This window comes from Cucurbita pepo, chromosome 16 (genome assembly GCF_057944985.1).
Source record: "Cucurbita pepo subsp. pepo isolate OVF chromosome 16, ASM5794498v1, whole genome shotgun sequence".
Taxonomy (NCBI): domain Eukaryota; kingdom Viridiplantae; phylum Streptophyta; class Magnoliopsida; order Cucurbitales; family Cucurbitaceae; genus Cucurbita; species Cucurbita pepo.
Window position 1 is genome coordinate 7,398,581 of NC_141813.1, and position 17,491 is coordinate 7,416,071.

A 17,491-nucleotide genomic window follows, 5' to 3' on the forward strand; every position below is an offset into this window, starting at 1 on the left:
ATTGTTGGAGCATTCTTTTGTGAGAATTGTTCGTGAAGATCAACCCACACTTGATGAGCTGTCTTGGCGTAAATAATGCCTTTAGCGATATCTGCTTCAACGGAATGAGTTAACCAAGATATTATCATACTGTTGCACTGATTCTAGAGTTCAAATTCGGTTGAATTTGCATCTTGAGACGGTTCTTCAATTGTGCCATCAATGAAGCCAATTTTCTTCTTGGCAATAAGAGCATGCATAACTGATTTACTCCAGGATTTGTAATTTGCTCCATTTAATTTGATTGGAACAAGTGAATATCCTGGCTGATCAGAGTGATGAATATAATCAGGATGTGTTAAATCAACCTCTAAAATTTTGAAGCTAGATTTGGCTGATTCCGCCATAAAAGAAATTTTTATATTTAAGAACACCAAGATCGGTGCTCTGATACCATGTTAAGAATGAGAAATAGAAATAGAATTGGGATCGAAAGTATGATCTTCATTAATGTTTACCACGTTTTAAATAGGATACAAACTATCAACTAATACCTAAAAATGAGAAAAAATATATAACTAACTAGATCTTGTAAATAAGATAAAATATACTTTTAATCAAATCTAAGATAAAATATACTACTAACAACTCTCAAAATATCTAAGATATACTCCTAACTAATTATTAAAATATATCTCCAAATATCATATCTTAATACAAGTAAAACGTTGAATGAGGTTCAAGTGAATTATACAACCACTGAAAAAGAATTGTTGGTTGTAGTATTCGCTGTTGAAAAATTCAGAGCTTATTTATTTCAAGCGAAGGTGAAAGTGCACACTGACCACGCAACAATCAAGCACCTAATGATGAAACCGAATGCCAAGCCAAGATTAATTAGATGGATTCTACTGTTACAAGAGTTCGAGATAGAAATCGTGGACACGAAAGGAGCTAATAACCATGTAGCAGATCACTTGTCTAGAATGTTGAACATGGAAGAAAAGGTATGCAAATAAATTGATGATGCATTTTCGGATGAACAGTGGCTTGGAATAAACAGCAGTAGCAGCAGCTATAGCAGTAGGAGCAGTTACAGCGGTAGCAGAATGACAGCAACTCCATGGCATGCAGACATAGCAAAATTTTTGGCTTGTGCCATCATACCCGAAGAGAAAAATTATCAACAAAGGAAGGGGTTTTTCCACGAATCCAAAAGTTACATTTGGGATGAACCTTTTCTTTTTAAACAATGTGGAGACGGCATAGTGAGAAGATGCATTTCGGACAACGAAATACCAACAATTCTTGAACAATGTCATGCATCTCCGTATGGAGGTCATTTTGGAGGGCAAAGGACAGCAGCCAAGGTATTTCAATCGGGTTTCTATTGGCCAACAATTTTCAAAGATGCAAAAGAATTTTGCAAGAGTTGTGATCAATGAAAAAGGACGGGAAATATCAGTAAAAAGAAAACCTACCCCTGAATTCAATTTTAGAAGTGGAACTTTTTGATGTATGGGACACTGACTTTATGGGACCATTTCCGCCATTATAGGAACTTATTTATTCTAGTGGTTGTCGACTATGTGTCCAAGTGGGTGGAAGCAATAGTTTATCCATCCAATGATGGGAAGACCATACTCAAGTTTTTAAAAAGAAATATATTCACTAGGTTTGGTGTACCAAGAGCATTAATCAGCGATGAGAGAACGCACTTTGTGAACAGATTGATGAATAGTCTTTTAGAGAGATACAATGTAAAACATAGAGTGGCGACACCTTATCATCCACACACCAATGGACAAGCAGAGGTCTCCAACAGAGGAATTAAAAGTATTTTGGAAAAGGTGGTACAACCAGACAGGAAAGATTGGTCGATGAAACTTGATGATGCATTATGGGCATACCAGACAACCTTCAAAACCCCTTTAGGAATGTCTCCTTACAAGCTAGTTTTTGGGAAAGCATGCCATCTACCCCTAGAATTGGAACATAAAACATTTTGGGCATTAAAGAAGTTAAATTTTGACTATGCAACAGATGGAGACTTGAGGCGAATGCAACTAAATGAGTTGGAAGAATTCAGGCACCAAGCCTACGAAAATGCTAAGATGTACAAAGAAAAAACAAAAATGTGGCATGACAACAAAATTAGGCCCAAGGAATTCTACCAAGGACAAAGAGTGTTGCTATTCAACTCCAAGCTGAAATTATTCCTTGGAATATTAAAATCAAGATGGTCCAGTCCGTTTATAGTTGAAGAAGTCACTCCCTATGGGGTACTAACGATAAAACATCGAGATGAAAGGAGACATTTCACAATGAATGGACAGAGACTGAAGCCATATTTGGGTGGAGAAGTAAAAAGAGGCATTGTCTCTTTAAGCTTAAAAGGCTGAAAAATAAAACATTTTGTGGCAAAAGGTAGCTGACAAAGAACGGTAGTAACAGGTAACAAACTCCCGGGAAGCCAAGTTAGTTTTCCTTCTCCTTTTATTTATGCACTTATAGTCGTTTTTAAATAGTTATCTTCACTTATCTTAGAATGATAGTTTTTTGTTTTTTTTTTTTAGATTTATTTTACGTTTTTATCATGAATGATTCACATGCCCCAAGGAAGTAGCCAATTTTTGTTAGATGAATTAGGAGGATTCTAATGTTGTTAAAAAGGCTAATTTCAAAGGAGTAAGGAGGTTAACTACACTTGGTACATACTAGGTTGTGATTAGTGACAAAGTCATTCTCTTTCAGTGTATGCTGACCGTGTTCTCCCTCATTTGCATGAATTTGATCTAATTGTTATGCACTTTCTCACGAAACCTCAAGTCAAAGCACCAACACAAAAGATGACAGCAATCTGCTGTTAAACAAGAAAAAGAAAAACTTGACAGCAATCTGCTGTAAAACAAAAGAACAAAAAAAAGAAAAAGAAAAAAGGAACAAATAGCAGCAATCTGTTGTCAAACAAAAAAAGAAAAAAAAACTACAACAATCTAATGTAAAAAAAAAAAAAAACGGTGCGAGGGAAGGAAGAAGTGCAACGTGATGAATTACAAGAATAAATCAAGATCTCTTCCTAATGGGCACCGGTTCGAAACGAAGAGAAAAAGGGCAAGAACAAAATGGAGAACCTCCCAACACAAAAAGGAATAATCGCAAACGAGGAGGCGTACAACAGGTATGAGCTCCTCAAGTCATGAGTAATGTTGGTGGAAAGAAGGTTCCCAGCATTCTACCCTACATTTCCGGAATCCTTTCTTAACGCCATCAACGATCTAGGGTGGGCGATGTTCTGTCATTAAAGGGAACAAGCTATAGTACCGATACTGAAGGCGTTTTACGCACATATTGATCAAGTGGAAGGGTACACAACATTAGTGAGAGGAAAAATATTTGATTGGAGCCCTAAAGCCATCAACCAACTGTTTCACCTACAATTTTTTTAGCACACCACCTTCAAGGAAATGGTGCTAGCTCCATCGGAAGATCAACTTGAGATGGCCTTGAAGATGGTAGCCATAGAAGGAACACGGTGGCAGCTCTCGAGAGGAGGAGCAAGGACGATAATAGCAGCAGACCTCAACCCTGAAGCAAAAGTTTGGGCTGCCTTCGTAAAAACAAACTTACTACCCACTACACATGATACTACATTGTTAGCTGATAGATTTTGACTGGTGTATGCAATTATAATGAATTTGAGCATCGATGTGGGCAAGATTGTAGCGGATGAGATTGTCAAATGTGCAAGTAAGAAAGTGGGGAGGCTATTTTTTCCACAGTTGATAACCATGTTGTGTCTGGAGGCTGCAGTTCCTTTTGATGAAGAAGAAGAAAAACTTGAGGCAAGAAATTTGATGGACTACATAAAACCCATAGGGATGCCGCCAGTAGTGGTAAGAGGAGGGACAGCAGAGCAACAGACGATATGGATCAACTGCTGAAACAGTAAGAGGCTTTACTCAGCTGGTGCAAAAACAGTGAAGGGAGTTGCAAGGCGTATTGGTCTTATGTCAAAAAGAGGGATGAGGAAATACATAAAGCCTTAAGAACCAAGTCCAAAATTTCAGCATTCCCAAGTTTTCCAGAAGAGATTTTTAAAGAGTGAAGCCGCAAAGAATCATCGAATGTGGTAGAGGAGGAAGAGAACACTTCCTCTAACGCTCTTCCTCTAACGATGGCTAAAATCAATGGAATTCTCTGATCACACCCTTTATAACATTGTTGTTTGATTTAGAAGTATACATCCTTATGTTATGTTTGTTTTGTTTTGTTGACTGCATATAATTTTGAATCATGCACATGCATGCACACTAGAAGCATGAAACTTTTTTAGGATGCAGTTTTAGGAAGGGCAATAGATCATGCATGGTTTCATATGCAGTCATGATGTTTTGTGCAAGAACGAGGGATGTATTGTCAAATGCTCCAATAGGATAAATAAAACAATAAGGTGAGTGGTGTGTTTCTCTAAGAGGACAAAGGGGTTAAGGGCTCAAATGGAATGGAGTATTCATCAAAGTTGAGGATCCAATCTATGATAATCCACCTTAATCAGAAAGAATTCCCATAATTCACCTAACCTTTAGATCATTTTTCCAACAAAAACAATAACCAAGAGTTTCTGCGCCTCAATCTACTTTCAAGAATGATTCAACACCCACACTAATGCTCATTGAGAACAATGGCTAGTTTAAGTTTGGGGATATTAAAGCAATTCTATCACCCCATCAAAAATGCAAAGCAAAGCACAAAAAAAAAAAAAAAAAAAAAAAACCCGAGACTACTCCTCTTCAACCTAAAGCTTGAACTCTCAATGCTAAAAAAGTGGAAAGCAAAAAAAGTCTGAATCGAATGTAATTGTGATGTAAATGTTAAAAAAAATAAAAATAAAATAAAATAACTATCCTTATTGTTCAGGTGAGTTGCATCACAAATGTAGCCACACTAAACACTACAAGATGCTAGCAAGAGAGTCGAGCTAAGGGAGAATGAGTGTTAGCCTATATAGTCATCCTTTGAAGAGTTACGTGATTTGCACCACAAGTGGAGGCACCCAGAGAATAGGGGGATGACTTGCAGGATTCTTGGGAGGAAAAAAAATAATTGTGTCGTGATAAGAGAAAGTTAATGAAATAAGTTATGAAGCAAGTCACAAAAGCAAAGGTAAAAGGAATGGTATTTAGAAGTGTTTTGGGGAATACTGTGGTGGAAGTGAGAAATGTGTTATTTTTATTGTAAGATTTAGTGATAAGTGTAGGGTGAAATGTGGGGAAAAACTAATTTGAGGAAGAAATATAAAGAATGTGATCTAAAACATCCTAATACTCCACCAACATAAATATAGAAAGAAAAATTTTGTTAATGAGAAAAAAGGGGAGAGTGGAGAGAATGATTGCTCGAGGATGGGCAATCTTTAAGTTTGGAGTGGGATAACTCTCTAAGATAGAGTCGTATCAAGTCTTTTTGTTTTTAATATGGCACTCTTATTCACCATTTTCTCATTATTTACCTCATGTATTCTACTTAGTGAGCATGAAATCATTTATTGTGGTCCAACATGAAAAAATGTCAGAGGAACATACTTTCTAGAGGACATACTTTCTTGAGTAAGTAAGTTCGTAATCGTGATTATTTTTTCCTTTCGAATCTATGTCTGATTGTCAATTTTTTTTATCTCAAAAACTTTGCAAATGGTTGGCATAGTTGGTACTAGCTGAGCTGTAGTTCATCTGCACTCCAATCGGGTGGTACAAAGAGATCTTAAGGTACCATAAGGTATTAACATACCCAACCTTGCAATTATAAGTCTCATTAATGGTTCTTGATTTTTTTGTTTTTTCAAATTTTCTTCTATTCTAGTGTTCCAATATGTTTCTTGCGAAGAGCAATGATGTCCGACTTGGTACGATTGTTTCCATGTTTTACCGGATGGAATTTCTTTAGTAGTTATTTCTCTAGCAAGGGCTAATATCTTAAATTTTTGCACTGGGAACTTTAGACTTGCAAAACTACTCAATACAGAAGACCTTGCTTCATCATGAGACTTGTAAACCTACTCAATACAGAAGACCTTGCTTCATCATCATCGGTAAGGATGCAATCATTATCTTGTCATAATTTCTCAGTAGAGATGATTTAAAGAAATTATGTGGGGGATAATTTTCCTGAATGGATCTTGGATAATTTTCCTGAATGGATCTTCTTCCCCGCTTATGAGCAGGTTCCTTTTCTTTTTATATTTCTCCTTTTACTCTTTGTTGATCATTATTGTTGTGTTGTTCTATAATTTAAAATGATGATACATGTGATGGAAGAATGATAAGTTACTTTTTGTTTGTTTTAACATTAATGGTAATTCTGGAAATATCTGAGATGATGTTACTCGATATGATAACGGTCTAGTGTGATGCATGAATGCTCCTTCTTTTCTCCAGTTTAATAGACACTCTGATGTACTTGGGTCAAGAACAACGGAATACCTTAAGTGCAATTTTTTCAATAACCAAAGTAGCCATCAGGACTTTATCAAAGACACAAAGACAGCTATTAGTAAGAAGTTATAATTTGTGCCTATAATTTCATATTTTCCTGTTGCCTTACTAGTGGAGCATAAACTAAGAAAATACTTATTTTGCAGCTGAGGTTTTTAAACATGCAGACTATATTAAAGAAGAGAGAGGCATGTAGAAAGATGTCGGGTCAACTGCTGTCCTGTTAGGGGATCGTCTCTTTGTTGCTAATGTTGAATATTCCAGAGTAGTTGCATCTAGAGCTAGTTCAGGTTGCCTATTATTTTTTTCTGTCAATAGATGATTCTGGGATAGAGGACTTGCACTATAAAGTCGTATCATGATAACGGTTCCAGACGTTGAAAATCATTGCAAGTAGTGGAGAATATTTTATCTTGTATCGTTTGTATAACTTTATTTTAGGAAATGATGGGATACTACTATTGTAATGGAAATAGATTATGAAATCTCAATTATGAATGGAAGTCATGGTATTTAATGTGCTAGGAGTATTTTACGTGTTTATTTAGTATTTGAATTAAATTTTATTAAAAGAATGTTATTAAAATTTTATTATGGTAACTATAATGATTATAAATGAATAATTAATTTTATTATAGCATTAATTTAAAGGTCTATATAGCTATAAAATGTTTTTATAGCAACGTATATAAGCTATAAATTTATACTCTTTTATAGCATCGATTATAGCTATAAAAAATGCTATAAAACGTCATTCTATTATAGCATCTATTATAGCTATAAAAAAATGCTATAAAAAGTCTCAAACTTTTAATAACATGGGCTGTCACGACGTACGAAAAACGATATAAAAAGTCTATGATAGCATTTTTCGTAAGCTATCATATCTATTATTTGTTGTAGTGTATATATTCATATACTCTTTATTACCTTCAAATTAGTTCAAAGTTTGTTCGCTTTACTTATCTAATTTCTTGCAAATTCGTTAACCACCCATAAATGTGGCTAACAAACTAGTTAAGTCGAGAAACTTAGTGTGAACAAAAGTAATATGTTAGAGCATGTGTTCTTCTTCTAGGTTTCTTTTTTATCAAATATTGGAGCATGATCCTCGTCACAAATTGAATATAAAAATAGTAGCTAAGGTGAATGCTTAAGCATTCAATTCCTTATATAGCAAAGCTTACCATACTTTTTGAGTTATGAAAATTTCTTCAATTAAGATATTACTTCACTCGAGTTAAAAACAATAATAACAATAATAAGAAGAGAAGAAAAATCTTAAGTTGAACGGTTACATACAACTTGTGCGCAGAAGCATACTCTGCTTCAAAATCCTTCCAAGCATTGGCTTAAAGGATTCAACTAACAAACTTTAAAATCATGAATAGGATTTTGGTCGTAAATTTAGAGTTTAAAGCAAAATATAGTTAGAACATCTCATATTTTAATTTGTTACAAGTTATTTTTACCTTATCCAGCTCTACCTTTGTTTTAATATAGATTACTATGAGCAACTATAAATATCGAAGAATTGTGTGTTTCAATAAGCAGACTTGAAATCATTGAATTCAAAGCAGAGCTAAAATGGCAGGAAAACAATTGAAAGATATTGCTCTAGCTTGTGTTTTTGTCTTGTTAACTGCCAAAGCCTACTCATTGCCTCTTTCAACCAGTGGAAGATGGATCATCGATGCAACAACGGGCCAACGTGTGAAGTTGGTGTGCGTAAACTGGCCATCTCACATGCAGGCCATGCTCGCAGAGGGTCTTCACCTCCAGCCGCTTGACAGCATCACCGCTATGGTAGCAAAGTTGCAGTTCAATTGTGTGCGCTTGACGTACTCAATCCACATGTTCACACGCTATGCCAATTTGACCGTTCTACAATCCCTCGAGAATTTTGATATGAAAAATGCCATGACAGGCATAACCCAAAATAATCCTTTTATGTTGAACATGACTCTTGTTGAAACTTATGGAGCTGTTGTTGATTCACTTGCAACACATGGAGTCATGGTGGTTTCAGATAACCATATAAGCCAACCACGTTGGTGCTGTAACGATGACGATGGCAATGGCTTCTTTGGAGATCGTTATTTTGATCCTCAAGAATGGCTACAAGGAATTGGCTTGGCCGCTCAAAGTCTAAAACATAAATCTCAAGTATGCTTTTTTTTTCCTTTTTTTGTTTTTTTTTAATTTCTTTTTTCTTTTTGAAACTTTTAAAACTACAGAAATATGAGTGATATCATAGTACAAATCTTAAGTTCGGTAACTTGCTCTGTCTCAAAAGATATTTCTTTTTTCCTTTTTGTCCACGAGTTCACAAGCATGCACAAGCAATATAGTATTGCACGATGGTATAGTTTTCTTCTCCGCCGTCATACCCTAGAGCATAGCAAACCTTAAGTGTTATTTTAGGTGATTATAAATTTTTATCCACTATTCTACAATTGTGTGGATAATTGTTTACTTTGGGCATAAACGTCTTTGCTCTTAGTTTGATCTAAGAGGTTTCATAGCATGGAGATAATTTTTCTTTGCTTATATCATGGATCCTTCTAGCCTCACCAATGTGGAGGTTTCATAGCATTTTCCATGGATGCATTAAACACTTTCTAAACGGTAGAATATAATTGAAACCAACGGTGAAGTTGGATCAAATAACTTTATTCGATGAAGCATTATTAAAGATTATGTTTTGAACGATTCCATGATAATAAATATGCAAAAGGTGATAGCAATGAGCTTGAGAAACGAGCTGCGAGGACCAAACCAGAATGTTGACAAGTGGTTTCAGTACATGAGCCAAGGAGCTAAGCTTATTCATCAAATCAACCCAAATGCACTAGTGGTGGTTTCTGGGCTAGGCTACGACACTGATCTCAGCTTCGTGAAGAACAAATCTTTGGGCTTTAACTTAGACAACAAACTCGTATTTGAGGCTCACTTGTACTCCTTCACAAACAACATGGGCGGGTCGTGGACATCAAAGCCATTAAACACATTTTGTGCAAACGTTAACCAAGGATTTGAAGACCGAGCTGGATTTCTAGTGAGAGGACAAAATCCCGTGCCTCTATTTGTTAGTGAATTTGGGATCGACCAAACTGGTGCAAACGAGGGCCAAAATCGATTTTTGAGCTGCTTCTTTTCCTATCTTACTGAGAATGATTTTGACTGGGGCTTGTGGGCTTTGCAAGGTAGCTACTACTACCGAGAAGGCGTGAAAAATGCTGAGGAAACTTTTGGTGTCTTAAATTCAAATTTTACGCAAGCCAAAAACCCTAAATTTCATCAAAGATTTCAGCTTATGCAAACAAAACTTCAAGGTACGATAAATTCTGCGATTTCTTCCCCATCTTTTACATTTATAGGTTACTTTTCTAACCCTTGGTCTTCTACCATTGGTTTTTCAGTTTTTTTATTTTTTTATTTTTTTTTATTTTTTAAGAATAAGATCTATTGCTTTCAATTTTAAGATTTTACTCCTCTGTCCCTACTAATGAAATAATCAAGACGGTTGCTTCCGACACAGATCCAAGTTCAAATCTCACAACATCATTCATAATGTACCATCCTCAAAGTGGCGAGTGTGTGAGAACGAACAAGAAGTATCAATTAAGAATTAGTAGTTGTAAGACTTCTAATCGTTGGAGCCACGATGAAGATGGAGATCCAATTAAGTTGTCGGGATCTATACTATGTTTGAAAGCCGTAGGAGATGGACTCCCTCCAATTTTGTCTCAAGATTGCTCGAGCAAACAAAGTTCTTGGAAATATGCTTCAAATGCCAAACTTCAACTGGCCACTAGTGATGAACAAGGACTGACCCTGTGCTTGCAAAGGTCTTCACATTCACTTCAAATCGTGACTAAGAAATGCATGTGTCAAGATGATTCTCAATGCCAAGAAGATCCCCAAAGTCAATGGTTTAAGCTTGTTCAATCAAATGTACTTATAAAGTAATCTCGAGTGGTAATTATATTATTGTATATTTCACATGGTCTTTATTCATTTCATTAAAGATACAGAGCTTTCATTAAAGACATATTACTGTATTGTTGAACGATCTTTCTCTCTATTTGAAACCATTATTTTTCTTATTAACTTGTCCGATGATATTCCATTACGTCGTGAGTTTCCTCACTCTTTAATTTAATTTATTAGCTTAGCGCATATGATATGATATCATTTATAAAATTGGCCTTCCGCATTCACATCCCTCAAGTACGGTGTATTTTGCCAATTCTAGCATACCTAGTGGATGACACACACACTTTGTCATTGTAAATGATGATGTTTCAATCTTCTCATCTCCGATTCTTGAACTAAAAAAGGGGGAAAAAACACAACACAAAATACTATGTTCTTTTGCCCATTCCAGTACGGTTCCATGTTTGCTCTATCAGCTAAAGTCATGGTTCAATTTCTACACTTCAAATGTTAAATTTAGATTAAAACAAATTACAAAATATGTTGAATCATATTGGAAGTATATTTTAGAAATCGTCTCTTTGAGCATTAGACAAAATAAAAATTTCCTTGCAAGGTGAAGCCACATCATTTTAACAAGGAAGAAGTAAAAAAATTTCTCTCTAAATTTTGATACATTTACTACCAAAATTTCAGTCAGTAATGCATTGTCACCGATGGTTTCAAAACTGCCATCAGTGTCATCGTATGATGTGATGGAAGTTGGGGTATGATGATACTGAAAAAAAGTAACATCAAAACAATTGTCTGTGCATCTTTATGACAATAGTAAGATACAATATCAGTTGAGAACTGCCATCTTTCTTGATGTCATCATAAGTGCACAATGATTGTTAGGTACGATGTTTGTTTAGAACTTGTCAATGATGCTGCTGTGAGAAACTGACAAAAAAGTAGCCCGTGGTACCCCCTTTAAAACAAGAAAGAAAAATGGCCCGAGAAAATAAACTTTTGGGGGTGAGTTTTTTACATGATCCAAAACATCTCTATAATGCAATATGCACTTCAAGGAAGATTCTTCGATGGTAACAATTTTTTTTTTTTTTTTTTTTTTTTTTTTGTTTGTTGTGGATGATAATCTTGAGTTATTATATTTAATTAATGTAGTTTAAGACTTTTTATTTACTCTAAGGTTACTGATAACTCTCTAAAAGTAGAGTCCTATCAAGTCTTTTTGTATTTAATATGGCACTCTTATTCACCATTTTCTCATTATTTACCCCATTTATTCTACTTAGTGAGCATGAAATCATTTATTGTGGTCCAACATGAAAAAAATATGATTTGGCATAAATCGATCGTAATTGTACATTTAATTGAGTTATGTGGTAAAATTTCAGACATTTATGTTGAACCATGAGGGAGTAGCAAATCTGGAAATAAATGGGGGATGACATGTAAATTTTAAATCCACATCATTAGCCCAGGTGGGTCATTGATTACCCAATGAGGAACATCCTATGTGGACAACTTATACCTTTTCAGCCCTAAGGGGGAACCCATGCTCAATATAAAAGGAAAAGGAAGACCAAGAGGAGGGGAGCCACACTTTGGGGAGAAAAATCGAATTACACAGCAGCAGCCTCTGCTGCAGTGAATTGCTATGAAACCAGAGAAGAAGAAGAAAACCCTAATCCAGCAGCTGTTGACAGCAGAAGGAAAAGGAGACCAACAAGGATTGATTAGGGCAAAGAGGTGGATGTGAGTGCTCAAGGGAAGGGAACTTCCATTGAAGAACGGCAACAAAGTTGGATAACTCTGTATTTCCTTACTCTCTTTTCTTATTCTATCAATTTTATATGATTAAGATGTGGGTTCCTCTGTTTAATTCAATTTGTATGGAGAGTTAAACTTTATAGGGGAGGCGAAAGAGTTTTATATAGTTTAAGTATGGTTACGGTATGATTTTAGTTTATTAAAGAGTTGTTGTTAATGATTTACATGTGTGTTTAATTAGCTACTTTACATACATAGTTGTTCTCCTATTCGGGAGAAGAGAGGGAGCAATGAAATCCTCTTTAATACTCTATTTCCATAGCAAGGAGACTTGAAGGGTAATAGAAGCGTTAGGAATAATTCTTCTCCTAGAGTTCCATAGCAAGGAGACTTGAAGGGTAATAGAAGGGTTAGGAATAATTCTTCTCGTAGAGTTCCATAGCAAGGACACTTGAAGGGTAATCGAAGGGTTAGGAATAATTCTTCTCCCAGAGTCTTGTTAATAGAAATTATAACGATTATGGAAATAATCACCATTCTTGACCCTCGGAAGTGGGCCTAGGAATCTATTAAAAGGAACTAAAATTTACCACAAAACTCAACAACTTACCTATTAAATCTCTCTTAGCGGAACCTTCCTCATTATAGTTGATTTTCTCTCATCATTTTTTGTTTTTCGACAGCAGTGGCACTCTGTTTTAGTTTTGTTTAAGTAGTTAAAATCACCAACACCCATTTGAATGTTACCCAAAAACTCACTTAATTTCCAGCGATAAAATTAACCAAAAAGATAAATTCTCTGTGGAATCGATAATTTACTTATTACTTGCTACTTGTGGTAGTGTATACTTTCACTTATTCTTGTGAAGTTTACATCATTTTATTATATACATCCACAAGCGATCAAGTTTTTTGCGCCGTTGCCGGGGAACCTAATTTGGTTATTTTACTTGTAGATTTTCGTGATCTAGAGCCAACAAGAAGCCATAGTAAGTTGAATTTTCAACTATTGTATTTACTGCGGAAGAATTGAGTTTACTGATGCAGAATTCTGTGTATGAACCCACTTACAGGTTTGGAATTTATTTTGGATCCTGAAATAGAGAGAACATTTAGACGAAGGTGGAAGGAGAAAAAGAAAATGATAGAACAGAATATACAGCAAATAGAACTTGGAGCCCAGTTGAATTGGGAGTTTGAAAATCAAGCGATGATGTCTAATCAAGAGAGAATTACTTCCAATGCCATAAATTTAGCAGATGACAGAGAAAGAGCGATCCGAGCATATGCACACCTAGCTGTGGAAGAGCTAAATCCGTGCATTATTAGACCCGAAATGCAAGCAACCACGTTTGAGCTAAAACCCGTGATGTTTCAAATGTTGCAAACCATTGGGCAATTTCATGGACTGCCGTCGAAAGATCCTCACCTACACCTAAAGTCATTTTTGGGAGTTAGTGACTCATTTCGATTCCAAGGACTGGATAAAGATGTGATTAGACTGAGCTTATTCCCATATTCATTGAGGGATGGTGCTAAATCATGGTTGAATACCTTAGCACCGGAAACAATTGATTCTTGGAATAGTCTAGTAGAGAAATTTTTTATCAAGTATTTTCCACCCACTGTAAACGCACGGTTCAGAAATGAGATTGTTGTTATTCAACAGTTTGAAGATGAGACACTAAGTGAAGCTTGGGAGAGATTTAAGGAGATGCTTAGAAAGTGTCCTCACCATGGACTACCTCATTGTATACAAATGGAGACTTTCTACAATGGATTAAATATTGCTACTAAACATGTAGTTGATGCTTCCGCCAATGGAGCTATTTTGTCAAAGACATACAATGAAGCATATGAGATTTTAGAGAGAATAACATCTAACAATTGTCAATGGGCCGATGTGAGAAGCAATCAAGGAAAGAAGACTCGAAGAGTACTTGAAGTTGATGCTTTGTCTTCTATCAAAGCTCAACTAGCTTCGGTGACTAATATTTTACAAAATCTAGCGTTGGGACAAGACTTCATGTTTAAAGCACCAGTCCATACAGCTGCTGTAATTAACCAGACAGTAGCCGAATCTTGTGTATATTGTGGAGAGGAATACACCTTTGATAAATGTCCAAGCAATTCGGCCTCAATTTTCTATGTCGGGAATCAAGCTAGTCAAGGCAACTCAAAAAATAATCCCTTCTAAAATACTTATAATCCGGGGTGGAGAAATCATCCAAACTTCTCATGGAAGAGACAAGGCTCATCCAAACAACAAATGCCACCTAAAACAAATTACCCTCCGGGTTTTGGATTACAAAATCAATTGGCTTATAGTTCTCAACAAGTCAACATCCAAGGGAAAGGAACTAGCCAAGCTCAATACACATCGGGAACATCTATTGAAAGCCTAATAGAGGAATATATGGCTAAAAATGATGTCGTGATACAAAATCAACAAGCCTCATCGCGAAATTTGGAAGTTCAAGTAGGTCAATTAGCAACTGAGTTACGAAATAGGCCTCTTGGGAAGCTGCCAGCAGACACCGAAACACCAAAAAGAGAAGGCAAAGAGCAATGTCAAGCAATAGTGTTGAGAAGTGGAAAAAAAATACCCAGCAGGGGAGAAAAAAAGTGCAGAACAAGGTGACAGCCATTCCCAAGAAACTACTGATACACAGCAGAGGAATGAGGAACCTGCTGTACAGAAAGAACACAACAAGGATTATGCAGAAATTGAGGAGCAGCCTAAAATGCAAACAACTGGACAAGAGAGCAGAACATACACACCAACACCTCCTTTTCCACAAAGAATAAAAAGAAAGAAAGAGGAAGTCCATTTTGAGAAGTTTATGGATATTCTGAAGGAAATTCATATAAACATACTACTAGTGGAAGCTTTGAAGCAAATGCCAAATTATGTGAAATTCTTGAAGGATGTACTCACTAATAGAAGGAAGTGTGAAGAATTTAAGGTGGTGTCACTAAATGAAGAGTGTAGTGCAATATTGAAGAACAAGATCCCTCTAAAGGAGAAAGACCCTAGGTCGTTCACTATTCTCGTATCAATTGGAGGAAAGGAGCTAGGAAGAGCATTATGTGACTTGGGAGAAAGCATCAACTTAATGCCTCTATCCATTTACAAGAATTTGGGGATTGGAGAGGCTAGAACGACTACAGTCACCTTACAACTAGCGATAGTTCCATCACTTATCTCGAAGGAAACATTGAGGACATCTTAAGTCAAGTTGACAAATTCATATTTCTTGCAAATTTTATCATTTTAGATTATGAAGCCAATCATGATGTACCAATTATTTTGGGTAGGCTATTTTTGAAGACCGGAAGAATATTAGTATATGTCTACAAAGGAACCATCACGTTAAGAATGGGTGACCAAAAAGTTGAATTTAATATCAATGACAGCATGAAATATCTAGCAGTGACAGAGGATGCTCACCAGTATATAAATTGACAGAACAACCAGCGACCGAGGAATGGGATGATGGGGAAAGCGAGCAGGAAGAAGACAGGAGCTGGAATGACAGAATAGAATAGTTAGCAGTTTTAGGTGAATTCAGCAGAACTTTTGAGTCACTAGAATGTGAGAGAAGAAAGAGTTCCCCGATGAGATCATCTATTGAGAGAGCACCGCAGCTGGACTTGAAACCACTACCTCCTAACCTTAAATATGCTTATTTAGGTGACAAGAAGACACTACCCATCATCATCTCAGCGACACTATCTTCGGCTCAAGAGAATATGCTCCTAGAAACATTGAAGAAGCACAAGGGGGCGATAGGTTGGACATTGGCGGATATAGAGGGAATTGGCCCTTCACTATGCATGCACAAGATACAATTGGAGGAAGGAAAAATTAAATTCATTGAGCAACAAAGACGATTAAATCCCATGATCAAGGAGGTCGTTAGAAAGGAGATTCTCAAATGGCTAGATGCTGGTATAATTTATCCAATTGTAAACAGCAGCTGGGTCAGTCCTATTCAATGTGTTCCGAAGAAAAGAGGGATAACAGTAATGGCAAATGAGAATAATGAGTTGATCCCCACTAGAATAGTGAATGGATGGAGAATTTGCATGGATTATAGAAGGCTAAACAAAGCGACACCTAAGGATTATTTTCCCTTACCGTTCATTGATCAAAATCTTGATAGGCTTGTTGGAAAGTCACATTATTGCTTCTAGGATGGTTATTTGTGATACAATCAAATTACAATCAGTTTAGAAGATCAAGAGAAGGAACAGAAGGTGGAGGAGACGACGAAGTAGTAGGTGAAGGAATAGGAGGTGAAGGAGGAATAGGATCATGAAGTGGTACAATAGGAGTCGAAAGAGCTAATGTCAAAGTTTGTGAAGCTGATGAAAAAGGAAAATCATCTTCACAAAATTTAACATCACGGCTAATAAAGAATTTGTGAGATTGCATGTCATACAACTTGTAACCTTTATGACCACAAGGATATCCTACGAAAACACAAGGAATTGCCCGAGGTTCAAATTTTTGCTTAGGATGTACTATAGTTGCATAAGATTTACAACCAAAAAATTTAAGATGGTGAAATGTAGGTGGTCGTTTGTAGAGTGCTTCAAAGGGTGTCTTGTTAGGTAACAATGGTGATGGCGTTCTATTTATAAGATAAACAGCATAAATGCACTCTCCCAAAAAATTAAGTGGAACCTATGACTTAAAGAGAAGAGCCCAAGCTATATTTAGAATATGACGATGCTTACGTTCTACGACTCCATTTTGTTTTGGAGTATAGACACAAGTGCGCTGAAATTCAATGCCACAAGAAGTAAAAAATGGTTGCAAAGATAGGAACTCAATCCCATTATCTGATCGAACTATTTTGATAGTAGTATTGAATTGAGTTTGAACGAATTTAACAAAGTTCATTAACAAATGATGTACTTCTGACTTATGTTGCATTAGAAAAACCCAAGTACATCGAGTAAAATCATCAACAATAGTCAGAAAAAAATGCAAACCAGAATGGGTAGGAATTTTATGTGGTCCCCAAACATCACAATGTATCAAATCAAAGGCAGAATGGGTTGTTATTGAACTTCTTGGGAAAGACAACCTAGTTTATTTTGCTAACGGGCAGATACTACAGTTATGAGAATAACTAGCATTATTAAGATGCAATTGATCAGCTAGAAATTTAAAACGAGAAAAAGAAGGATGACGTAGGCGTAAATGCCACAAATCAGATGACTGAGATATTTGATGAGCTGAAGATTTGATTGGAGATGAAGAAATATGATAGAGACCTCCAAATTGTTTACCC

At 36.0% G+C, this 17,491-nt stretch overlaps 2 protein-coding genes and 1 non-coding gene across 3 annotated transcripts; 2 read left to right on the plus strand and 1 right to left on the minus strand.

Annotated features, from left to right (window-relative positions):
- The first annotated feature begins 8,060 nt into the window (after positions 1-8,060).
- On the plus strand, positions 8,061-10,502 carry LOC111794386 (glycosyl hydrolase 5 family protein-like). The gene is made up of 3 exons (XM_087118321.1): positions 8,061-8,639; positions 9,211-9,808; positions 10,015-10,502. Exons 1-3 carry the CDS (start codon positions 8,061-8,063, stop codon positions 10,443-10,445), a joined length of 1,608 nt encoding a protein of 535 aa, XP_086974447.1. The 3' UTR covers positions 10,446-10,502.
- A 2,743-nt stretch (positions 10,503-13,245) lies between these two features.
- Positions 13,246-15,421, plus strand: LOC147788895 (uncharacterized). Its single transcript, XM_087118481.1, has 2 exons — positions 13,246-14,359; positions 14,802-15,421. Exons 1-2 carry the CDS (start codon positions 13,246-13,248, stop codon positions 15,419-15,421), a joined length of 1,734 nt encoding a protein of 577 aa, XP_086974607.1.
- LOC147788896 (small nucleolar RNA R71) lies at positions 13,826-13,931 on the minus strand. Its single transcript, XR_015412589.1, has one exon. It is a non-coding gene; the product is annotated as a small nucleolar RNA R71 (small nucleolar RNA).
- Positions 15,422-17,491: the final 2,070 nt, after the last annotated feature.